Source organism: Papilio machaon, chromosome 4, assembly GCF_912999745.1.
Source record: "Papilio machaon chromosome 4, ilPapMach1.1, whole genome shotgun sequence".
In the NCBI taxonomy this organism is placed as follows: domain Eukaryota; kingdom Metazoa; phylum Arthropoda; class Insecta; order Lepidoptera; family Papilionidae; genus Papilio; species Papilio machaon.
Window position 1 is genome coordinate 526,588 of NC_059989.1, and position 27,404 is coordinate 553,991.

Here is a 27,404-nt window from a genome sequence, read left to right on the forward strand (position 1 = left end):
ATAGTTATTCTTGCTCTTATTTTTGACCGACTTGAAATTAACGTTCTTAAATCTTCTGCCATTGTAATTTAAATATTTTGGAAACAATAATAAAAAAAGATAAAAGGTGAACAGAACGGAAATAAATAAAATTCCCAAACCGTGCTGGCCGCGCGTATATGCTACGCAGCGGCTCGACCTGCAACCAGCAGCAGCTCTGCAGCAGCTGCACCAGCGCAGCCCGAACTCCGGTGATTTCAAAAGGCGGTGCGCAGGCAGCGAAGCCTGGAATTGTCCGTCAAATAAAATTTAAATTGAGTTGACCTTTGTGGACTTTAAAGGAATAGAGATCGACTAGCAAAAAAAAATAGTTTGGTTACGCTTTACGACGAAATAAACAGCAATACAAAGTGCAATTAGTACGAATTATTTAGTATTCAAATAAGTAATATAAACCTTTAAATGGACTAATTGTTATTTGCTTTTGGAAAATGTGACATTTCGGAAATCAACTTACGAATTTGGAAATTAATTAATCGATTCGGCAATTTATGCACTTTAATTTATAAAAAAAGGAAGGTAGGAAAATGCGTCGTAACAATGGAAAGTCTAGAAACTTCTTCTAAAATATTTTTTAATACGACGGTAGGAAAAAAATTACGTCTGGTTAGAATATTCCAATACTACGATGTTACGATATTTTTTGCCTAAAGCAAGAAAATAAATTATCTGCACAAATAAAACATTTGTTAAAACGCGTGTTAAAATTAAGAAAAAAGACCACTTCCCTTTATGGCTCGCGTCGTCGATGTTCCTTTGGCTGTTTGAATCGTCGTTACCGTTTCGTCCCTTCGCGATGTAAATTGATTTACTTTTGTTTGTCCATTGCGACGAAGGGGTCACTTTCTGCCGTCGATCACGTCGGGGTCACCATAAATGTTGATGAGAATACCTTGACTTCTGGAATTTTCCTCTTCGGTTACAACGGACGGCCGTCCGCTGTAAGAACTTTTGGGCGAGTGACCCCGACACCCCGCACAGTGTGCAGGCGCATCCTCCCCGCACTTCAGACCCCTTCGCCGCATTAGTCGCATAATAATATAATCCTACCAGATTAAATTGGCGGCTCGGAGTATGGCGCGTTTGCAACTACTATTATTACTATTACTACTATTTAATATTAACATTAACAGTCACTGTAATCTCGCCCGTTTTACCCGACAGATAGTGTATTGTTTTCCTCGAATACTCGTATACTTTTATGTTTGTGACCCATGTTATGAGGTGTTAATTGAAGCGGTGTCGAATTAGACTTATTGATGTTCTAAATGCATTATGTGATTTTTGTTACTATTGTTTAAGTATTTTTTGAATAAATTCACCATCGCTTAGGTATTTAAGGTGAATATTCTTTAATTATTTAAAATTGTCTATTAATTTACAAAATTAAAAAAAACGCATAAAATCTGTACAAACTATAATGCAATCAACAAACGAGAAGTCATAAAGTCCGCATTCAGTGACAATTCGACGCGCTCTGAACGGTAACAGCGATGTCCTTGCCGTCGTGAATATGATCATAATAAACTGTGTTGTATGGAACATATGACGGGGACAAACGCAACTCATCAATTATTCAAACTCCGGGGTTATAATTGTTCATTATTTTGTTGCAACAATAACTACATATGTAGTGATAAGTACTTCACTTATTTTTTTTATTATAAGGTGACAAATTAGAGAAAAGAGTGGGAAGGGAACGTGGTTAGTTCCTTTCCCACTCTTTTCTTTAAGGACTTAAGCCTCCAGCACCGCACTCATCAGACGAAATGCGGAATTATTTCCACTTCACGCTTGGCTTCTATGTGTTCGTCGTATTTCACCGGTCGACCCGGCCAATTCGTGCAACAAATATTGTTGTTACGATATCTACCACTGTTAATTTCAAGAGAACTAGATAAGAACACACCTTTACTATGAATCTGAGTAAGGAACATTCTATGAATTGGAACCAAGGCAATGTTTTAAACGGGTACTCTATGACCCGGTGAAAAAAAAAAACACATTGTTATATTTTGAATTACTACATACTCTGTTGTGTTTAGCTTGGAAACATATTAAGGTGTATGATCTTTAAGATAATTCTGTATATTGCAAATCTACTAAACATTTGAATAATTTATGTGCAAGTATAATGAATAGCATCAAATTGTAGCGAGTGTCATAAAATGTAGATCTGCAAAGTGCAACACTCCGCGTTAAATTGTTACGCTCGTGTCGCTAGGTTTATGACGTGGTGACGGGGGATCAGGACGTCTGTCATGTAGCGCTTTATGACGTCATATGTATATGATTTATATTCAGGTAGTTAGATTATATGTTTTTTGATTTTTAAGACTTTAAAGGATAGTATTATTGGTGACAATTTAAAGTCCTTAAATTTACTAAGAAATGTTATGTGAACAATGACTTTTGCCTCACTTGTTTGTATAAAAACTAGCTGACGCCCGCGACTTCATCCCCGCGGGTTTTAAAAAAAAACTTGATAAGTAGATTATGTATTGTTCTAGACCATGCTCTACATCTTTGCCAAATTTAATCAAGATCCGTTGACCCGTGCCAGAGAAACCTTCAAATAAACATCCATCTATCCATCCATCTTAACATTCGCATTTATAATATTAGTAAGATAGCACATACATTATATGTATACAACAACAGCTTTTCGATCACTTCATAAACTATTAATTTATTAGTAACGAATAGCTGCCAACTCAATGCTTTGTTGGCTTTTAGTATTTTGTGAATTTTTTCAACCTCATAAATCTTAACCGCTGTAAAAGATATATATCTTAAAGGCGACACATAATAGTAGTTTTATTTCTGTCCGTTGTCCTGCAGTTGGTTGCAGTAAAGTTGTCGATAAACATAAATATATACTGGTTGCGAGTCAAGGGGCGCGAATACGACCGCTCTCACGTCTCTGCCGCAACGTTTACGACGAGCTGAATAAAACTAGTTCGTAAACGACAATAACATTATTCGTTTCATTGCCTTCTTTAGTGTACGTAAAAATTTAGTTTATCGAGTACATTGCACGGTGGTGAGGCATCGGTAATTGGAAGTAAAGAATTTATTACTAGAAACACGACGTGTACAACGTTGATTAGGTGATTGAAGGTTTTGTCGTTGATAATTAAGTCGATGTTAAAATTTGTAGAGCTTCGTAGCGTTTGTCTACGAGATTTCCAATTTTATGCGTCTTTAAAATGTACAATTGCTTGTTTTTTTTTAGCTCAGGAATTTCGAGAGCGCCATTTGAACATTTTTTGGTATTTTATTTCTCATAATAATTATTTTTTGTTACAGGATTTTTTTTCCAAGTATGCGGCTGTCTAATGGAGTCTAGCTTAGGCGTAAAGAAAGCGGGTAAGTGAAATATGTATGTAAGAAAGGTGCTTCGTATATATTTCATATGAACGTTTTTTTCTTAAATAAACGTAAACAAAAAAAAAACAATATCACATGATTTCCATTCGAAGAAAATATAGATACAAAACTAGTTTTGCTTAGTTTTTTTTGATGTATTTTGCATACTAGTCTTACATCTATTTTCTTTGCTTCTAAATGTTACATCAAAGTTTGTTATATAGTAATGTTCGCACAGTGATTTAAGATTCCGTTTGACATGTTACCAAAAGGATTTCGCTTTGATTTTTTTACCATCACGCCGCCTCCTTGTTAGGGTGGGCAGTAAATCAGGCCGCGCACAAAGGCCGACGGACTTTGATAGATTGATTCTTTGTGTAGCCTGTGAGACTGCAGTTATACGTACCACAAACTATTTTTAAAGGCTCACGAGGCTTAGATATTACTGTAGAATTGCTACACGCGAACTCTTTACAATGGAATATAGAAAAATACTATAGCCTTTTTCAATTTCTGTTGGTATGCATTGTAAAATTTCTTCACTCTGTGTTGTATGCGGTTCAGTGGATCTCATGAATGATACAATAAAAGTATACGTGTAAAATAAAAGAGCACAGACCATACTGTAAGTTGTTTTGTTACGTACGTGATGTTTTAACTACAATTGCCTTTTATAAAGTAATAGTTTTCTTAATTTAAAAATATTTAAAACTATATTTAGATTGTTAAAAATATAAAGATAGTCTTTGTTACGTTTAAAAGATTAATGAATAAATAAGATTATTAAAGAGTTTGACATCGCAGAACAATATCGGTGTAACTTTTGACGTGGACTTTTGTAAACTTTCGAACTCTGTTAGCTAATGTAGTTTCGAAGAATTTGTTGGTAAATCTTAAGTTTTGTTTGAATCGAAACGTTTAATACTAATAAATCGATTTTATGAACTCCTTATTCAGTTATACAGGATGATCAATGTTCTGATGGGTAGACGTCATGTAAAAAATGTTTACGTAGTAAACTGTAGAATAATCTCCACGAATGGACCGAAGTAGAAAAATTTCTCGACCAAGGAAGGCCCAACAGAGCTGAGCAGCAGCAGAGCAATGATAGTTTTAATCAGTCACTACCATACAAACTATGATTTTACTAATATTATAAATATGAAAGTTTAGATGTTTGTTACAAGGTATCTCCGGAACGGCACAACGGATCTTAAAGAATTTGGTACAGATGTAGAACATAGTCTGGAAGAACATGTAGGCTACTTTTTAGCCGACTTCAAAAAGAAGGAGGTTATTAATTCGACTGTATTTTTTATATGTGTGTTACCGCGAAACTCCGCCCCTGGTGGTCCGATTTTGATAAAAATTATTTTAATCGAAAGGAAGTGCTTGCAGATGGGTCCAATTTTTTTGTTTTTTTTTAATTCTGCTCGGAAGCAGTCGTGGGCGACACCTAGTAATACTATAAAAACACATTCACTACTACACTAAGGGACTACTAAAGTAATCAATTAAATACTCTGCCATACATTTGATACGATTATTTACGACTATGCAAAAAAATTAAAACATTAATCTAAAAAAATCTAATCTACAAATTGAATTAAAAATTAATATTCAAAATTCTATTAACGATAAAAGAAGAGAAACTTTGACGTATATTCATAAAATGAGAGATTTATTCTCTGACGGAGCAATTTTATAGATGAAATTATAACCGGGGTGAGATTTCTCCCAGTTGATGTTGTAATCGCTGAATGTCGACGTGATGGATAGTCTCACCGATACAAAGACGTGTTTGGAATTAAACAAAAAAGTCTTCAGTTTAATTTTCCTGACTTGAGACTGTTTTTTATCAAAAAAATATGTTTTCGGCAATCTGTTGTATTTTTAAGTTTCATACTGCGATGGTTCCTACGAATAAAGTATGTTTGAAGGGCAAATTTTATTGGATGTAGGTCTCTGTTCCTAACTAACGTAACTTTTGAGTAGTGGAATAGATTTTTTTTTATTTTTTTTATATATTCATTTATTAATACACATCTTAGAGGTTTTTAATTCTTCAATCTTACTATCTTACTAATATTATAAATGCGAATGTTTAGATATATGGATGGATGTATGTTTGTTTGAAGGTATCTCCGTAACGGCTCAACGGATCTTAATGAAATTTGTCATAGATGTAGAACATAGTCGGGAAGAACACATAGGCTACTTATTTAGTTTTTTTTAATGCCGCGCGGACAAAGTCGCGGGCGACTTCTAGAATATAATAATTTTTAAGCGGTCATGCTAATTTTATAGTGGTTCTTTAAATGATTAGTTACGTTGAATGCAAAGAGATTTTAAGGATGTTTTTATTACAGTTAAATTTCGTGAGATTTTTTCTCAATTTATCGGCTATTCTGGCTTTCAAGCTAATGGCCGTAAAAAGTTAATCATATGTAAATCTATTCAAATTGAAAGTTTACGTTGGACAGCGGCCGGCAACGTAAACCATTAATTCTTTAATCAGTTGTATGCATGTTGCGTCTTTTCAAAAACACCAAGTAGTTATACCGCCGCACCGCAAGCTCTATGGAATGGGGGGCTATCAATCACGTGACTGACATAATGACGTCATCCATTATGAATTATTGACAGTACACGGATAGGTTGCCGGCGATTTTCCAAGTTTTATGCCTTGTAGGTAGGGCTGTGATAGTTTTCCTTACGAAAGTAATAAAAAACATATTTTTTTATTACTGTCGTTATTATTAGTTTTTTTTTTTAACAAAAATAAACCATTTTATAGTAAAGTACCTAAAGATTAATCATTTAAAAATTAATTTAAGCAATTTTAATGGTGGTAATTACCAAAAAGGTGTTTCTCCGTCTTTCCAAAGACCAAAAAAGATTCCCACAGTATTAAGTTGACGTTAGTCTTTGCAGTATATTCCCACAACTCTAATAAGGACCTCAAAGTATTAAGATGGAATAGCTCGTTTCTTAATTGGATTTTCGGTCCCCGTCTTTTAATACAAGCCGTTGCATTTGAATTCTCTTTGTACACTTGAGTTCCGTAAGCAGAGTAAGCATTAGTAAACTTAGTTTGACCTATTTATATTACAAAATAAACAACAGACAAAGACAAGGTAATAAGCATTAAGTCCTCCAATTTTAGTAGTGATTAGTACTAGATTGTCTACTATTGGATCTAGGCCTACATAATTATTAATCTATTTAATTCATCACTATTTGTATGTGAAATGAATTTTTTACACTACAAGTTGATAAGGTGTTGGATTCATTATGTACTATTTGACAAAAATGCATTCATGCTAGGGTTGCTGCTCCTGAGTAACGTTGGTTCATTTTAAGTGTTAAGATAATTTATAATATATTAACAAATATGCACGTAAGTAGACATCCCTGTACACCGCGTCGCGTCGCGTCGCTCCACACCGATAGATCATGTTCACTGGCTTTTGCTAGTTTTTTGCCATTTCAATTTTCCATTAGTACATAAAACTATTTATTAACTCATATATTGATAGATGGTTTTCTATTCTTAGGAACTAAAAGCACAATTTTTTATGTTTTAAATGAAGATTAATATTTTGTAAAGGTAAGGATTTCTATAAAATTACTGGATATTATGTCAATGGTAGAAGAATTATTGATAATCTTTATTGTATTCTACATTTTTGAAATAATTACATAGATATTAGATTATACTATCTTACTAATATTATAACTGCGAATGTTTAGATGGATGTTTGTTTGAAGGTATTTCCAAAACGGCTCAGCGGAGCTTGATGAAATTTGTTTTAGATGTAGTCTGGAAGAACACATAGGCTACTTATTTTTTTTTTAATTTCGCGCGGACGGAGTCGCGGGCAACAGCTAGTTTTATAATTATTTTAAAAACTTTAAACTACTACCTAAATAAATATATTCGGGTAAACGTTATGTATCCCATATATTTATATATGTATAACATGTATTATAAGTTAATTGATAAGTTGTATGTATGTTATATATACGTTGTTGTTGTGCTTAAATAATAAATATTTGATGCCTCTTAAGAAATGGATTTAAGTCAAAGGATATTTTTGAGCTAAACGAACTTTTCCTTGAGGATTGTTTAATAACATGTATGTACCATTTTACGTTTTGAGTGATGAATGTTTATTCAAGTTAATGTTAAATTTGATGTCGTTAACAACCATTACAAGCAATGAATGCGGCATATCAAGTTATCAGCGTTATACGAGACTAGAATTAAATGCAGGATAACGACACACCGACTTAAGTTTACAACTTAGCTTGTTGTAATTCGTACCCTCATATAAACTCGAGTGTTGAGGATCTTGTTGATAATTGTACGAATTAAACAAATAAATCTCCTCCCAAATTAACACTACGTACATTTTATGACCTTAATATGTCATTGTGAGAACTTCAAACTTGTAAAGTCACGCAACTCACACAAACAAACCTATCTGGTCTGGTGGACGAAATTACTAAAGGGTTAGTTGAGGTTTGGATGTTTTGAAAGCTTTGTCCGAACTTTATAAAATCGAAATATGTAGTACCCCGTTTTTACCGGTGCGAACCGGTTCAAGGCGGTATTTAACACCTCGTTCCCGGCTTGAAACCGGTAAACACGAGATCGGTTTATGTAAGACCCCCACAATTGCTCTGTGTCGGGTTCAAATTTGTTACTCTTGAACTTTTCGCGCCTCTGTAATTGTTGATGGGCGGGGCGGGGACATTTTCCCGCGCTTTTCTAAGCCGAAATGGCGGACACGCTTAACGCAGCTGTAGGTGGGATAATTGTCGTGCATTTACGGCGCACGCTTAAAATAAACGGAATGCTGTTTTTAGAAAAAAACAACAATTATAGATGGAAATGTGTTGGATTTCACGCTGTAACAACTTGGCCGTTGCATGAAAGTTTTATTTATAGTTCTACTATGACTTTTGCGGAGTTCCGCATTTTTAATTCAAAAGTTTTGTATTAAAAAGAATATGGTAATGATTTCAAGTCTCTTTTAAGAATGACATATTCGTATGAGTATGTAATCCCCCCTTCGTTCCAACCCCTTCTCCGTTGATTAAAGGAAGGCAACGCATCAGCATTTGCGGATGTATATGGGAAACGGTCGCCTCGCTATTGCGGCGAATTCAGGTGGTCGTTTGCTCGTTTGCCACCTTATGATATAAAAAAAAGTAGTTCTATGAAATAGCTGTTCATGTTAACAATAAAATGTTTTATGCGAAATAAAACATTATCGCGACGTTGCATTGTTTAGGTGACAGCGAGCGCCACGTGTTCCGTGCTCAATAATGTAAGAAGACGCTTACCGTGTTTCTAAGTACACCAGCGTATCGGATATTCGACGGTAATACATGCTTCTTGCTTCATTTATTCATAAATAGATATATTTACTCAAAACAGAGAATAATAAAACTGTAACTAAAGACACATTAATATTAAAACTAGCGGTCGCCCGCGACTTCGTCAGCGCGGAAAAAATAGCAACCTATTCCCATCAAAGTCCTGTCAAAATCGTGCCAGACGTATCGGAGATTATCCGAAACAAACAAATTAATTCGATATCATAAATAGACACTCCAATTTTATTAATTGTACAGATAAGAAAGTCTGAAGACAAAGCTATAACCACTGAAACGAGATCACAGATACTTAGCGACTATTTAAGTGCCTACAAATCATATTAAATGGGTAGTAAAATTATTATTTTATGTAAAGGACCAGGAAAAATGTATTAGTTGTTTAAAACGCGAAGTCTCTCTGAACAAAACCTAAATGTCCCTTTTATATTCTTAAAAAACAACAAAGATAAACATATGTTTTTATACAGGTTTTACCGTAGTGTAAACGCACAGTAAGACGCGAGTTTTGTGTGTGCCGCAGCCTCGCACCATTCACGCGATAGACAATAGCGCAGGATTAGCCGACATGTGGACCACTGATAAACGTTGGAATATATATGTAGTTAGTATGTCCAATATACTGTAGTTAGTATGGAATAATACTCGAAGTTTATTCGTACTGAATTGTATCTACATATTGTAAAGTTTCTGAGCCAAAACTTTGCTTTAGTAAACTTTATTAAACTACTAGCTGTCGCCCGCGACTCCGTCCGTGCTGATTTAAAAACAAAAATGTAATATGTAGCCTGTGTGTTTAGATGGATGGATGGATGTTTGCACGTATCTCCAGAACGTCTTAACAGATCTGAATGAAATTTGGCATTGATGTAGGACATAGTCTGGAAGAACACATGGGCTACATACATATTACGTTTTATTTTAATTCGGCGCGGGCGGAGTAACGGACGACAGTGTTCAATAAAACAAAATTTTTATGCGCAAGAAAAATGAGTGGAATTTCACGCGGATGAAGCCGCAAGCGACATCTAATATTATAAAACGCATTAAAAACTAAGGTATTAAATAATATAAAGTTGCTTACACGCTAAGTTGTTTTAGTTGTAGAATAACAGTGCTCGTAAAATATTAACTTTTGAAGCGATGTTATTCGTGAGATGAATGAGGTGCTCGCGGCATAACACGTTTATTGGATGTATTGCTCAAGTTTAAACAGTATTAACGTCAGCTTTTATTTACGAAAATTTTACAGATATTGTATTTTATTTAACAATGAGATGCGTCTATGACAAAACTATTAATGTACGGATTATCTATATTTATTGTTTACTAGTAATATACGACTGAATTAATTAAGAAAGGTTAACTCACGTATGATTGTCCGGTGACGGCATCGACTAGTTTCGAAGCCGTCGGTGGTCCATCATCAGGGCGAGTGTTTATTTTGAGATCTCGACTGATTATGTCTCACGAAAGTTTAAACAATTTAATATACGAATGTAAGAATATTTAATATTTCATTAGGTTTCAAGTAGTAATAAACAACATAGACATTTTAAATCGGATAAACTTTACTGTAAGTATTATTTAATGTACCTTATATTATATTAAAAGGAACACTAACTCTTAGCGGATATTATTATTTATTTTTTAGAGTTAAAGTAAAGGAAGTGTGGAATAAAGTGATGCAAGACCATGATGCTGTACAGCGCTTAATAATGTACGTTTGAAATGTTTAGAAGCTTTTACAGCTCTAGAGATGGTGTTCAAATATTAAAACAACAGTTTCTTGAACGTTTTACGGAAGTATTTTGTTATATGTATAGTCTCTTTGTAGGAATAAGAGTTGACAAAATAAATAATAAGTTAGTTTTTACGGTGATGGAAAACATCATATCGCCGTAGCAGTTTAAAGATATGTTTTTAGTTAAACAATTCGAACTAGGTACAGTAACGAGATACGAGTTTAGGGATGACGTTTTAAATTGACCACGAATTGTATGAGTTTTGTATAAAACTTACAATATATTATTAGTAAGTTGTAAATTAATTAGCAATAATTAACAGTCCTAGTTAGCCTAATTAGATGTTAAAAGAAAATAATTGACAATTATTTTTTTTCGATATTAAAAAAATAATAACGCAGTTAATATATGAAACCACGACACAATTAAAATGGTTGCTTCGCAATGTAGTGTATCGATTGCCGCGTGTACTCCGGTTGCCTCTCGGCGACGGCCCACAGAGCCAGTAATGACACGTCACCAACACGCGCCGCCGCCGCAGCTCGCCCGCGCCGAGCACCGTGTCAGCGGGAATGCTATATGACAAGCTGTCATGCTTTATTTGTTCCAGTAATTTGGCGCGAAAACTGCACCTAAACAGAAGGGAATTTCTAAATTTGAGTTGCTTTTGCGAAAGCTCTCTTGTTAATTGGACGAAAGGTAAGGACGTGTGCGACATGAAATGAATAATTTAAAAGAAAATGTGAATGCATTTAACAAACAACTTAGATCTAATGGCAATATAAGATATATGTAGGTTATTATTTATTTATCTAAGTTTACCCCCGCGGCTTTGTCTGTACGAAATCAAAAAAAAGGTAAGAAGCTCATGTGTTTTTCCAGACTACATACTACATCGGTCGAATATCATCGAGATCCGTTCAGCCGTTTCAGAGATAAGTAATAACAATACATTCATCCATCCATCCAAACTTTTGCATTTATAATATTAGTAAGATAGATTATTTCCAAGAAAGACAAAGATGTAACTAATATTTTTCAAATAAGAGGTGTTGTTGAGAAAACCTTACTCATCGTAAAATTCTACTGTCTTTAGAAAATTTTTTCGCTGCTGTTTTTTTTCTAGAGACTGCGAGTTAAAAAGTGTTTTTGTAGTGATAGCAAGTGAAAAGAGCATTGTAATAATTAAAAAAATATTAGAAAACAATATTATTTTAGTTATCGATTTAAAATATACGAGTAAGTGCTTGTTAAAAGTTACCTGCAACTCTTGCTTTATATCTCTATCTATGGGAAGTTGTGCGAGCGCGAACGAAGCCGGGGGAAGTTGCTAGTTCTTCAGGTGTGCTTAGACCTTCGTAATGAGCTAGGCGATAACTTTACCTGCCCGTTCGATTGTGAATATCGGATGACAGGAAGATTCAGGATGTTTATTCCATTACATATTTATTTTGTTTCATTTAATTTAATTTCCTACTTCATTTTTTACTTACTACTTATGTTTTTTATAATTAAATGTGTTGAGTGAAGAGTACTAAGTCTGATAACTCAACTTTTAGAATCAGTTTCAACGGGAAACAGACTAAACAATATACTTCATCATCATCATCATCATCATCAGCTCACTATACGTCCCCACCGAGGGGCTCGGAGCCTACCCCAAGTTAGGGGTGACTAGGCCATAGTCAACCACGCTGGCCAAGTGCGGGTTGGTTGACTTCACACATATCATTGAATTTCTTCTCAGATATGTGCAGGTTGCATCACGATGTTTTCCTTCACCGTAAGAACGTCGGATAAATGTACATAACATATGTAAATCGAAAATCGAAAAACACATTGGTACATGGCGGGATTCGAACCCAGGACCTGCAGATTGCAAGTCAAGTGCTTAAACCCCTGAGCCAATATACTTGAACGTATGTAATTCACAAATTAGCGTAGAACATTTTCAATTAAGTATATTTTAACAATTACTAAAACAGAAGCTAATAATATATTTCTCAATCAGTTTACCGAATTCTAAGTGACAATGCAGTAACACTGAGGACGTAAGCGGTATACAGTTGGCAGCGCAATTTGTCAACCAAGGACGCGGCGACTGTTGGGAGATTCCTCGCTCAAGTACTAAGCTCACTGCGCAACTATTGTCGGATTCCATTTGTCGATATTCCATCTTAGATTTTTTGTACTTCTAACAAACAAGGAGTTATTTACTGTCGTTGAATTCGAATGATTTTTACTGGATTAATTTTGATTAATTTGATAAACTTGTACATGTATTTTCTTACATCGAAAGTTGTATTTTTCTAAAGTTAAACTTTGTGTTCTTAAATAATAATGTATCTTTTAACATATATAATATAGTAACTAACGCTTAATTAAGTAATATATAAGAGAAGGCGCTGCCTCCCGAAACACAGTTTTAACTAGTTCGGGAGACAGAGCCCCACTAATTTTGTGAAAAATGGCTTATAGTTAAATAAAGAAATTTATTATTAATTTATTATTATTATTAAATAAAAATATTAGTTTAGATAATACGAAGTTTACATTATAATATGAAGCTACCTTTTAACTGCATCGCTGCGATTTTATCTCAGCAATAACGAATGCAGACGCGACGTAAACTTTTAACAAGCTAATACCACAGCGATTTGTCAAACTTGTTCACCTACAGTTGCGCTCATATTACGTCACTATATATTCTGAATTCATTCTGAATCATAATATCTTTGTCTATTCAGATTTACATGAGTTATGAATAAGTATATATTCTGCAAGTTTGCTATCTTAGTGAGCAAAATGTTCCGACTATAGAAGAAGAAAAAGTATCGTTTTGTTACATATTTAAGTTTCTATTATGTTTGTTGTATTCTGTATAATATAGGAATCAAGTTACCGCTATCGAGCTTTGTATCTAATTCCAATTAAAGTTGTTGCGAACAAAAATATTTAATACAGAATCTTGCACCGCTCTTCTCCACCTCCCTATGTCGCTGGACTTCTCAACTTTTTCTAGTTAAGAAGTTAATTGAACTTATAGTTGCAGTCTTTTTGTCTGATCGATGGCTTCAAGATTCTATTTTCTAACTTACTCTATTAATTAATAAACTTGATTAGTTATTGTTAATTAAAATATAATGTTAGTTGGGACTTGGACTTAAGGGTTATAAAACTTTAATCGAAAATTAAAAAAAAAAGATTGTAAATTTTGCCGAAATATTTTAAATATATTGATTAATTTTCTTATAGAACGGTAATGAAATATCCTTATAAGAAAATGCTTTACCAGTTAGGAGGTTCCCGTGGGAGAGTGCTTATGACGCGTCATTATGACGCTTTGTGTTGTACCGCCACTTGACACTTTGTACTAAACCGACAAGCTAGGCGTCATCTAATCAATTGAGACGTGTTAAAGTGTGCGATAGATGGAAACTTATTAGAAAATATGTAAAGAAAATGTTTGACGGAAAATAGTTTTGCTTATAAAAAAAAGACGGAAAGTTTTTTATTATTTAAAAGTTTACATTAAACTGTTACAACAATATGGTTCGCTCGGGATTCGAATCAACGACTACGTGACCTACGTGACTGTACTGTACCTTTAACCATTAAACTATTGGATTTCAACTATTAATTTTTATAAATCATTACCTTCTTCAATTGGCATTTATTAATAAAAACATGTTATGAACTATCATTACGAGATAACTCAACAATATCGCTTAATACACGCGAAATATATAGTCAGTGAATTTCGTTGACTCCAGTTGCCGCCATATGAGATTAGATAACACCGCTTCAGTGGCCACTACGCAAACATTCTGATGTACCAAGTGACTCATTGGTTAAAGACTTAACTCAGGATTCTAAACTCGACATTAATTGTGCCCCACGAAGCAACTGTAGACTAAAATTAAAGTAGAGACTGCGAACTTCATAACCGAATTCTGTAATCGTTCCTGCTCAACCAGATGTCCAATACATATAGTTATTTCTGTCATTCTCTTTGAAAAGGACAGAGTTGTTTTTACAGGTATCTTAGTTATTCTACCTCAGTTATTTAATTGAAGTAATTGCAAGTTTATTCATCTATCTTAGTATGTTTTAAATGAGAGAACGTATTATGTTATTAAGCTAAGTTATCAAGTTAATTTTAAGCTATGTAATTATGCACTACCAGTAGAATGTCAACTTTAAAGTTATAAAACTTCCAAGAACGTGGAGTTCTCGTTGTAGAGACACATGCGAGGAATTCAGAATACGTAGATTTTGTGTTCACGGCATTTGTGAACCATTTATAAGACACGATGCTTTTTATTTTGATACATTTATTTACTAGGTATATGGATTTCATATGTTTTTACTTCATTATTAATGCATTGCTTTATGAAAAAGTAATGGATTGGTTGCGTTATAAAATTCAAATAAATTAAGGTCTAATTAACAAAATATATGAGTTTGCACTGCTGAAAAACTCGAGCAAAAACATGTAGGATGACGATACGTTTCCATGCGAGTATTTCTGCTGCGTAAACCCAAAAGGAAATTAGATAAAAATTATAAAATGTTTTTATGAATTAGTAGAACACAATTACTAATTTAAATACCATGAAACAACACCGTAATAATTAAATGAAGATTTTACTAAGGTGCACAGAGTAAGAATAAATTTTATCATATCAAGTCGTAATTTTATTAGACAGTAGAATAATAATGTGAATATGACTACACTACCATTAAGAAAAAAATCGTTCAAGTAACTTGTAACACTCTTTAATAATGAGATAGTACTCTTTCACATATCATAATATAATATTTTAGACATGTTAGTACAAAAAAAAACTTCAGCTGTATTGCACACATTTCACAATCATCATGAGAAATGAGAAGGGAACGCACAGAAAGAAGATATATCACCTTCCTAAGCGTCAACTCCTCCGCTAAATCGACTTAATCTTCCCATCATTTCCTTATAAGAAAAGGGTGGGAAGTGACGTGGACTTAAATTAGGCCTCAAACGCGCAATCGCTTCCTTATAAGCCTTTCATTTGTGATGTCGATCCGGCCCATTCGTGCACCCAAAAAATATTGTTGTTGCGGGATTTACGACTATTTAATACATTCATACAACTATTAGAATAAATTAATAGTAGAAGATATAAATAGTACTTGATATTTACACGGTAGTCACTTCAACGTACGGATCACTGTTCCATTCAATAACATTATAATTACTCCATACAAAATTGCCCTTAATCGATAACGGAGCTTCTAATGCCAAATACAAAATAGCTTTAGCACCTTCTTCGTATACTTTAGCCGTCTTCCTTCCTTCTCTAGTCGAAACATTTCCAGGATTTACACAATTTATTACAATGCCTTTATCAGACCATTCTCTATGTTGCAGAAATGTAACAGCGTTTAAGGAAACTTTACTGACTGCTGTCACACTCATGCCCCATCCTTCAGTCTTCTCGATACCCTTCCTTGCAGCTTCCTCGTACTCCTGCATGATAGCTACTAGCTCATCTTCTGTGAGATACGGATCGCTAATTCTTCGTCTGATATCTTCGTTTTCAATTGTAGCTAACAATCCTGCTGGTCCTGATACATTCACTACTCTTGCGTTTTCACTAAGTATTGGATAAACTAATTTTCCAAAATTAATATAGCCGTAGAAATTCACACTTAATGTCCTTCTCACTTTTTCAGCATGCGTTATTTTTTTATCCGTCGGCACGTACTCCGTATTGTTGATTAGTAAATCAATTCTTTCATCCAGATCTTGTATATGATGTCGCAATTTGATAATACTTTTCGTATAAGTTATATCCATTTGGATGAATTCCACATCAGCGGTTCCTTCCAATGTCTCTTGTATATTGTATCCAGTCGAGGCATCTTCTGTTGTGAAGTAAATCTTTCCTTTGTACAATGTTGTAAGTTTTTTTAGTACATGAAAACCTAAATTGCTCGCTGCTCCAACTACCAAAGCAACGTTAGTCATAGTGTCTAGAATAATACTAGTATTAAATACGGCTTTATCGCTGTTATCAGGGGCCATCGCATCCCGAGCTGCGTTATCAGAAAACTGACAGCGTATAGCGAGCGAGATAAGTTTTCGTGTAAGATATTATAGTGAAAATATCGAGTACTGGTCACCTTGACATAAATTTTTATGGCGTGGAATTTTCACGTTTTGTGAAATCCACCTCTAAGAGTACACTTTGTCAATCCGAATATAATTTATCGAAGAACCTCTTTATGACTGCTCTGATTATGTTTGCTTTATTATGATTTTGTTTCTTTGGAATCATTGTTTATCTTTGTTTTCTGCTTCTGCAGGTCACAATTTTACATCCGAATATTTTTGATATTAATTAACCTTGTGGATATGAACAAACTTATTATAAACAATGAAATGGTGCGTTGTCCTACAAAGTGATTTAAGATTAATTAGGAATGTTGTAATCAGTAGCAGTTCCTCCTTCACAACATCGACGTAATGTAGATTAAATAAAATTATTGACAGATAACAATATCTAAACGATTTAATTTTTCATAATCTTTATCTATAAAATTCAGAACGTGTTTCAAATAAATGTAGTGTAGTTGTTTAACTTATACACACTCACTACTATTCTATTATTTTAACTATCTATATGTATCTAATAATACTTGCATATTTTTATTTGAATTGCACTTTACTCGAGTATAGTTATTGATTTGTTTTTAATTTGCGCCATTAGTAACAGACGCTCTCAGTTCGGTCGTTTCGTAATGGCGTCATTTTAGTTTCACTGCGACTGTCGATAGTTAAGTCAATCTGTCGATTATAAGAAATTTAAAAGTTATTTTTAGGGTAAACTAAAAATAACTACTTAGCAGTCTTAGTTAATTCGTTTCAAAGTAAAATTATAGCTACGAAAAGAGATTTTCTGAACTTGGAATATAAACTAATCACATTTCGAATCGGCTTAAAGTGTTTTTATGTCATAAAATTTGTACTAAAAAACTTAAAACAATAATTCTTTGAATATTTAGGTTATTAATTACGTAAACGTTTTACTATAAAAACAACATAACATTTTATAGTAACGTTGAAACAATAGAGGTTCAATCAAACGGGGCTTTGCGTGTAGGCTATCGCACCGGAAGTGCTGTTCCGGCATGTTTTTCCGGTTCCCAGTTGTTAGCCGGAGCTTTATTAAGTCAAACTATGTAGTTTACATTTAATGGATGTTGTAAAGGGATATTTTATATATTATATCCCTCATCCCGCATCCCTTTTGACGTCACATCATAGTTCCATATATTTTAATTTGTCTTCTTTTTCCGATTGGAGTATCTACGATTTATAATCTCTTTAGTTTCTGTGTAAAAGAGCAAAGAGTTACATCTCTTATTTCACCTGTCTTATTGGAGATGTGTAACTCTTTTCGTTAGAATTGTCGATATTTTAAATGTCTATGTCTTGTTAAAAATATAAGGAGCAATAATATAATATTATTTAAGCGTGTGCACATGATCGGATTGGAAAACCGAAGACGGTCGTAAACGACCCGATGTGGCGCGGCCATCAACTCACTTTACGGCCTTTAAAAGTTGTTGCTGGCGCTAGTGTCACCATGTTTGTGATGAACTGAGGACTGTAAAAAACGAATGACAATTGTAGAATATTTGATGATTCAGATGAAAATATATCTTATAATAAACGGTGAAGTAATTCGAATCAATTCAAATGAAGAAATTGACAGATTTAAGTTACGTTTGACAATGGCTAACAAAAACATTGTTCCACGAGTGGGTCGATTTGCTCGGTGCAAAACCACTACCACACAGAATACAGATTTGAACTGGAAGGATGTGCGTACCTAATTTCAGAACTCTTTCCCTTTCTATCCTTAAAGTATTGCAAGGGGAAGTGGATTTAACTGAGGAATGGACGCATAGAAAATATTCGTAGTTTACTATAAAAAAAGTTCAAAAAAAAAATTGTAACGAAATTATTTAATTTTATTTATAATGGCTTTGACTACATTTATATTCAAATAACCCTAACTAAATGTAAATACATACTACTAAAATGTAACGTCCCAGATTGTTTGATTTTATGGTGACTCTAGCTTGTGTTTTTAAGATTGCTCGATATAAACTTCGACTTCTGTAAGTCGCATCGATTTTGACCACGGAGTGAAATAATTTTTTCTCTTCATATTCGTTTTGCGAGAATCTTCAGATGATAACATAATTTTAATATTGTTTTACGATTCACGCCTTATTACGAATATTGTTGAAATAAAGTTGCTTATAGTAAAGGTTACGCTTATGGAGGGAGGAAATTCGTAATAAGTTGAAGAGTAGTATACATAGTGTGCCGGCCTTACGCAGTGAAAAAAGCAAGATGATGGTAATAAAACTGGCTGATGAATCCACAAAAAATTCAATACTATTAAAAAAAAATTGAAGCTTTAACTCGTAAAACTTTAATTATCCTTTTCTTAAATGAAGTTAATGAAATTTTTGTCTAGACGGATTATTTACAAACGTCAAGTTTGATATCTCTGAGATGATAGAGTGGAATGGAATGAAATTACGCCAGTAACGAAATAACAAACAGTAGCGCTGAACGATTGGATCAGCTTTGCCTCTCGAATATGAATTAATTAAAACTACAGTCAAATTAATAAGTTGAATTTCAATTTTAAATTCGTATTAAGCGAATTTCAACGTATTTTATTTTTGCAGCGACATCTTGTGGTCCAAATAATATTCATTTAATTAAATAACAAAATTGTTTCGTCATTGAAAATTGGTTTGTTTCCATGAAATCCTTTTCATACAGTATTGACGTCATAACAGATATAATTATGGAACATGTTATTTTGATATAACTCGAAATAAGGCTTGTTATGTTATAAATAACATGATAACCGTGGGCTTTCACTACTGAAAAATATATATCTCTCGCAGTCTGGTCATCTGTTTTATGTCTTGTCTTATAATAAATTGTTTAAATTTCGTAAGACATAATAATTAATTCATTAAGAAACGACTTAACTCACGTGTGATCGTCCGGTGACGGCACCGACTAGTTTCGGACCCATCGGGGGTCCATGTCTTATATTTCTATTTTTCACTCTTATAATTGTAACATGTATCAAAATACTCTTAAATAATGTATAAATAAAACTACACGCATACATAGAACATAGACAGTTTACATAAATATGTGTTGGAAAATATGTTAGGATTGTAAATAACAGCGTGTCGGACAAATGTGTAAATTGATTTCTCCTCAACGTACGTATGCCTGGGGCGCCTCCCCTCCGCCCCGGGTGCTGTCGGCTGACTGCAAGACACGATTTGTGATTCAGATTTGATCGACTGCTGACTGCTTTCAAATAGAATTATGAAGTTGGTATTTTTTTTTGCACACATTTCAATTTGTCAAAGTTTTGTTTGAGTTGTGTTAACCGTAGTAAGAATGTATTTTGTTTGTCATGTACAGTAAAAAATAATGCTGAAGTAATATTTCAAAACAGTATAAAATTTTAATCTAAAACATTATCTAAGTGTTGAAAATGTGGCACATATTTAACATACCTCACATTTATTTTGCCACCGTCGTACATTCCGATGTATTAAATTTTGTAATTGTAAGTACAAGAAAATAATGTCGGCACTTTAACTTATTTCATGTCCAACATTTCTTGGAAGGTAAATTCTAAACTCTTTTTGCAAAAAGCATTGATTATATAAAACAGACTTATACCTTGTCATGATTGTGTTAGATATTTGATGCAAAAGTATTTTTAAAAGAAATAAACTAACAGCGAAATAGTGAATTTAACTCTACTTCTAAATAATCCTCGCAATAGTATAAATTCAAACCGAACGTAAGTAAACAAAAATGTAAGACGTTCCGCAATGACGGATGGAAAGAGACTGCCTCGAGCAGCAGCGCACGCTTCCTTATAAAACCTTTTGTGAGACTACCCTCAACAGTCTGTTAGATATTTGACATGTCTAGTGCTGCGCCGATACACCGGCACAGTGTTGATTTTTGTCTCTAACAGTTCGGCCATCCTGCATTTCCTTCGTCCTCGAAGGAGTATTGATCCTTGCTGCATCGTTTTACACGCTGTCCCAAGCGCCATGAAGAGCCAGAACACCTCCAAGAAAAAGGACCTAAAAGCAAATCAGCCCCGTAGGCAAAACATATAGCCCTGTAGGCACAACTTAGCCCCGTAGGCAAAACATATAGCCCCGTAGGCAAAACACAGCCCCGTAGGCAAACATATAGCCCCGTAGGCACAACTTATAGCACATTTTGTATCAACCATGTATCTGAAATAAAACTAATAATAATTGTTATTAAACATACGCCCCGTAGGCAAAACATACGCCCGGAGGCTAAACATACGCCCGGAGGCAACATACACGCCCGGAGGCTAAACATACGCCCGGAGGCAACATATACGCCCGGAGGCTAAACATACGCCCGGAGGCAACATATACGCCCGGAGGCTAAACATACGCCCGGAGGCAACATATACGCCCGGAGGCTAAACATACGCCCGGAGGCAACATATACGCCCGGAGGCTAAACATACGCCCGGAGGCAACATATACGCCCGGAGGCTAGACATACGCCCCATAGGCAATCTTTGATTTTCTTTTATCGATCATGTGTCTGAAATAAAAGTTTTATTATTATTACCAATCATACGCCCCATAGGCAAAACATACGCCCGGAGGCTAAACATATGCCCCATAGGCTATCTTTGATTTTTTTTTATCGATAATGAGTCTGAAATAAATGTTATATTATTATTATTTTTACTACCATGTCAAATACCTGGCATTCCGCGCACCCTTGATTCGCGAACACTGGTATGATTCTGATGTCGACTCAACTTACTGCGACTACAACGATTATCACGGTAACGTTCTGACATTTTTCTCTTAGCCTTTATTTTCACGAAAATACAAACACAACCACAGAGTGAGCAAAGTGGATAGAATCACGCGGATCCTATCCCACTTCTGATGTTAGATATTTGATGCAAAAGTATTTTTAAAAGAAATAAACTAACAGCGAAATAGTGAATTTAACTCTACTTCTAAATAATCCTCGCAATAGTATAAATTCAAACCGAACGTAAGTAAACAAAAATGTAAGACGTTCCGCAATGACGGATGGAAAGAGACTGCCTCGAGCAGCAGCGCACGCTTCCTTATAAAACCTTTTGTGAGACTACCCTCAACAGTCTGTTAGATATTTGACATGTCTAGTGCTGCGCCGATACACCGGCACAGTGTTGATTTTTGTCTCTAACAATTGAGACTTTAAAATCTTAACATTAAGGCACAAGAAATGAACTTGGTAAAAGATTTGTATTCAACAAAAATCATGTCTTTCTTTTACATCTTTTGTTCACAATTTGACACTAAAAGTGTTAATGTAACATCAATCTAATAATTTCAGATGATACAATATTCTATTACTAACTGTGGTATAAAGTTTCGAGGGCGATATTCTGAACAAAAGGTAATTAGGTTCGGGAGCGGTCGAGTCATAGCCGGAATGTCCCAGATCGCTGATATCAAGGCCGTAATTTGACAGGATCTGCTATTATGTACACGTCAAAGGCACGTTTGACATGCCAGGATTAGAAGAGGCTGTTCACACTGCTTTGGAGAATTGTAGAAATTTATTGGTTTCCTGTTAAATGTTTTGGTTTTAGTAATTTTTCTGCTACTTATGTAGTGATTTGATATGCAACTAGTTTTATTTATATTCTTTTTTTTTTACTCTACACAATCTATCCAGTTCAAAAAATAGAGTGTCTGTATGATATGATAGTGATATCGAAAAAAAATAATCATTTTAACATTTAGTAAAAATCTTTTTGGCAAAATTATTAATCTCTTAAGATAATAAGTAATATTATTTACTTAATTGTAGTGGATTCGGCGGAAGAGGGGACGCATAGGAAGGAGAAATATCCACTTTCTGGGTGTTCCCTTCTCCGTTGACTTTAATCAACGGAGAACGCATCTGTATTTGCGGATGTCTATGAGCAACGGTCGTTTCGCTATTTCGGCGAATTCAGATGGCCGTTTGCCCGTTTGTCACCTTTGATATAAAAAAATATATATACTTAATATAATTTAATCACGCTTAGTTTATTACATAAATACCTCATCTAAATTGGTAAATAAATTGTTTATGTATTGTAATATAACTTTACTTATATACATATTTACAGCAATTATACGCTTGTATATAAATTTGACGCAGATTCAATGTGTAATATTTGCTCTTTCATTTCTCAATTAGTGTCGAATCATATGTGCTAACAAATCTGTTTGATTACTAAAGGTAAATATTTATTAATTAAAGCGTACGAGCGTGAACACATTTACCTATAATTTTATTAACAATCGAGAGTCGTTGACGTCTTGTTTGTGTTTCGAAAAAGCAATACTTATTTCTAATTTGATTATGTTATTTTTTTTAATATCATAATGTGGCAAACGAGCAAACGGCCACCTGAATTCGTCGAAACAGCAAAGCGACCGCTAAGCAAAAACATCCGCAATTGCAAATGAGTTACCTACATTTAATCAACGGAAAAGAGGACGCACAGAAAATGAGTATTTCCCCTTTCTATGCATCTCCCCTTTTGCCATATACGCATTCCTCTCTCATCATTTTCTAATAAGAAAAGGGGGGAAGGAAAAGATGACTAAAATTAGGCCACTGTACTTTAAACTGCACATCGTAAATTATTACTAAGGAAGAGTCATAGGAGTAGTATTACAACGGTTAAGTTATCATTAGCAACTGTTTAAGTAATCTATATAATATATTATGCTTAGTTACATCATTTTCAAGGTTTAAGTTATAATCAATACTTAACTTGCATCTCCCAATATTCTGAATGTAGACTATAATATTATTACAACGTACTGGTGCTGTTGTAACACTAAGTTGTGTTTAAGTTAACTGACCTGTAACCTCAAGTTTTGCTATGTTTGAGAAATGTTACCTGTAATAATATGAAACAGCACTACACAGCTGTTGTTAGCCTAAACATTATGTTCATAAACAAGGTTTCTCTATTTAGACTTAAACCGGAAACTGTGTAAGTAACGAACCGTTTTACAAGGTCGTAGAAACAAAAATTGTGAGATATAATGAGAATGTATTGAGAAATTAACGAGAAACACGGTCTCAGAATATGAATCTAATAAAATGAATTGTTTCAAGTCCACTTAAGTGATTTGATAACATCATGTCATATTGGAAAGTAATTCGTGCGTTATAAAGAAAATAAATCAGTGACGTATACAGCAAGGTGCGTACATCAAAAGGACGTTCATTACGTCGTCGTGACGTCACCGCCCGCGCCGCGTCGCCGAGATGGAAACGCACTCACGAGCGGTTCGCAAAGTGACTCCTTTTAATTTTACGCTCCACTGCCTACCACGCTGCTCAAAGAGCAAATATCTATTTTAACTTCTTCATAAAAAATATACATACTTTCGTATTTATATACACATTATTACAAATCGACATATTTTTTTCTAACGAATAAACAAGTAGTTGATTACGATTGTACGTCTTGTTGAGTGGTGATATAGTTGAATGATGCTATGCGTTTGCTTGGTTAATGCCTTTACTGCTGAACCACATTAGTTGGACGAAAAGGAAAAGATTGACGCTTAGTAACTTAGATCAATCTCAAATATTTCTTGTGAATGATTCGGCGATCGGATATCCCATTTTGCGTCTTATAAATCGAAGAACGCCAACAGCACGCACGACGAAGCATACCTCATTGTCACGTTCCGGCTGAGCCAAGCGTGCGAGCGAAAGCGTGGAACAAGACAAGCGATACAAATGCACGATCGGCATTTATCTCTCTTATAATTCAATTCATAAAAATATGATTTGTGTCATCAATATTTTATTATGACGTCATCTTGTAAAACTATCGTCCGGCAACTTTACAGATAACCAAATTAAAAAAAATAATATAATAAATATGTGAAATACATCAGTAACGTTTTATTTATTCCTTTAAGTATTTAATACAGTTTCGAATTCGGATAACATTATTTGGACATGTGATAGAAAATAACTCACTAAAATAAGTCCGTACCAATTGTAGCGTGAATAGAGTAAAAAGGAATGTAATTTGCAATGAAATATCCACGGATAGGTTTATGGTTTGTTGGATTTCGTTTGTAAAGTTATACGGAATTACTATTTCGACAAATCTATTCCAAGAGGACGCTTGACCGATAAACATCGACGATGACGTCAAACATCTGCTTATTAACTTGCCCATTATACATAACATAATACGAGTATTATGTCGAATTTCAAATGGTAATTTACTTTCAGAAAGGAAAAGAAAAATAAATTTTATCAGAAAATATTGTTATAAAATACGAGTTGTGTAAATTTTTTTAAAAACTATAACTTTATTACGCCAAAAAATACTGTTAGACAATGTTTAGTTAAATACGCGTTTTAACCCTTTGACAGCCGCTGATTGGTACTATCGACAACAATGTGGTTATATTGATAGAGATCAAATTTCGCAAGAGATAGAGTCACGGTTTAAAAGGGTTGATGTTGTTTAAGCTAAAATGTATTTGAAATACTGTGAATTGCAAATGTTAATTAACTTTTAATAAATTTTCTTTTGAACTATACTTAAGTCAATTGTAAATAGGCAATTATCTCTACAAGTGTCTCGTAACAATTGTTTATAATGTCTTCTTATGTATCTCTACCGACACCTGCACAGTACAGCGGGGAGACTCGAATGCATTTAAATCGAACATTACGAACTACGATCGTTGAACATTAACCAGCTTGGCTAGAACAATATTAGTTTAATGCAACGTAACAGTAAGTTTTCACAACCGTTTTGAAACGTAACGTTTTTAGTAAAAAACTGTTATCTCAATTGTTATTTCAAAGAGATAGGGGGATGACAACGTAAGAGTAGCTTACGGAAAAACAGTTTCACAATGTAGATTTCTAATTCTAAGTATACACTAAGTGACCACTGAGTATGAGTGCGGTAGTTACTTATAATTTTCTTTACATTATTTTTTTAATGTGTGCTTTCACACAATGCTTGTAAATTTGTCCGCTACGAGACAGGTTTTACAAGAGGTTAAGGTTATATATCTTACTCGTTGAGGAATTAGTCAGTTAGTATGGCCGACAGACGTGCGGAGATTTTTTTAAGTGTTGTATAAATCAAGTAGAAAGAATGCTCTCGTTGGCAGGCAGGTGTTTTCGTTTTCCCGAAGGTAGGTTTCGTGGAATAAATTGTTGTATACTTAAGTTAGTTGAGTTGAGTGGATATAGTTGAAGATGAGTTTTAGTTATGGTTTAAACTACTACGAACTACTAGTTAAATTAAGTAAAGGTATTTTAATAGTGGAAGTAAATGGAATTTAGAGACAAAATTAAATGTACTCAAGATAATATCATATTAAAAAAAAAAACAGTGTTTTTAGTGGGTGTGTGTTTCGTGCAACAAGCCATATGTTGCTGACAAAACGATGAAAAGGTATTTTCATCTAAAAATTCTGTCAAAGAAGGAATTAAGTCTAAGCCGAACCAAAATTGTTATTATCCAACATTCTGAAGTTTAAAGCCATCTAAAATGTTAATAGAGGAATTTTCGTAAAACTAAGTGTGGAAACTAAGCCATAGGCTTTGCCAAAGTTTTGGTATTTAATAATTAAAGTATTTACATAGACCTAACTTAACGTATAAGCATTGTTCCATGCGAGATAATAGTACCGACCACTTTAACCAATTTAACTTAGATTTTCCATTATTTGTACTTTTATAATTAAAAAATTTACTATTAATGTTTTTTTTTTTAGAATAGAATACATTTTCTTTTAAATAACTTGTATTGCTTGTATAGGGTTGTTTGCACAGTTATTGACCACATATAATATTTTTTTATTATGATTTTAACTGTTTCCATTGAAATACGTTATAAATTCTGTGATGTTCATTTTTATGAATTTCCTTGCGAAACTGTTAACTGTTACGTAGCAAAGGTTGAGACGGTGCTTTTGAATTAACTTTAGAAGTAATTACTTGGTATCATAAGCAGACGCGCACTTGAAGCGAGAATCAAAATTAGTTAATGCACCTAACAAAGTTTTAATTCACGTTTTAAAAACTTTGTAACGATGAAGTTGAAATGAAAAATTAAAAAGTTAAATATTCAATTATTTTTAGTTACAAATTATTATGGTCGTATTGAATCTTGTATCAAACGATGTCTAAATATTTGAAACATATTAATCAGATAGTCTTTATCGAGACAGTTCTATTGTTAGAAGTTTTTAATATTGATTTGTCTCATGAGTTTATCTTAAAGTCGTCAACTCTTAAAGGGTTTATAATGCGAATGCTTAGATGGATAGATGGATGTTGTTTTGATTTTATCTCCGGATCGGCTGAACAGATCTTGATGAAATTTTACACAGATGTAGAACATAGTCTGAAAGAACACATAGGCTACTTATTATGTTATTTGTTAATGCCGTGCGGATGGTGCCGCAGGCGATAGCTAGTATTTATATAAGTGGATTTTGTAAAGTGTTACAACTGATACAGTATTTCAACGAAGGTCTATCTCTTAAAGAATATAAAATAACAAGTTCCAAGTTTGTAATATTCAATTTAAATGCATAAGATACTATTCGAAGACATGACTCTCACTTTGTGTCCAAGTATTTGAAATGAACAGAACATGTTCAAAATCACATCACTCAAAAACTAAT

The 27,404-nt window shown here is 33.9% G+C and overlaps 1 protein-coding gene and 1 long non-coding RNA gene across 2 annotated transcripts in view; one reads left to right on the forward strand and one right to left on the reverse strand.

The window, feature by feature from the left end:
- The window catches only part of LOC106718998, a 62,653-nt gene that overhangs the window by 27,910 nt on the left and 7,339 nt on the right, over positions 1-27,404 (forward strand). Inside the window, exon 2 of the long non-coding RNA XR_001357400.1 lies at positions 3,349-3,408. This is a non-coding gene — a long non-coding RNA (uncharacterized LOC106718998). The remainder of the gene's footprint in view (positions 1-3,348; positions 3,409-27,404) is intronic.
- LOC106718996 (short-chain dehydrogenase/reductase eriB) lies at positions 15,320-16,630 on the reverse strand. The gene has a single exon (XM_014513225.2). The coding sequence runs from the start codon at positions 16,624-16,626 to the stop codon at positions 15,739-15,741; it is 888 nt and encodes a 295-aa protein (XP_014368711.1). The 5' UTR covers positions 16,627-16,630; the 3' UTR covers positions 15,320-15,738.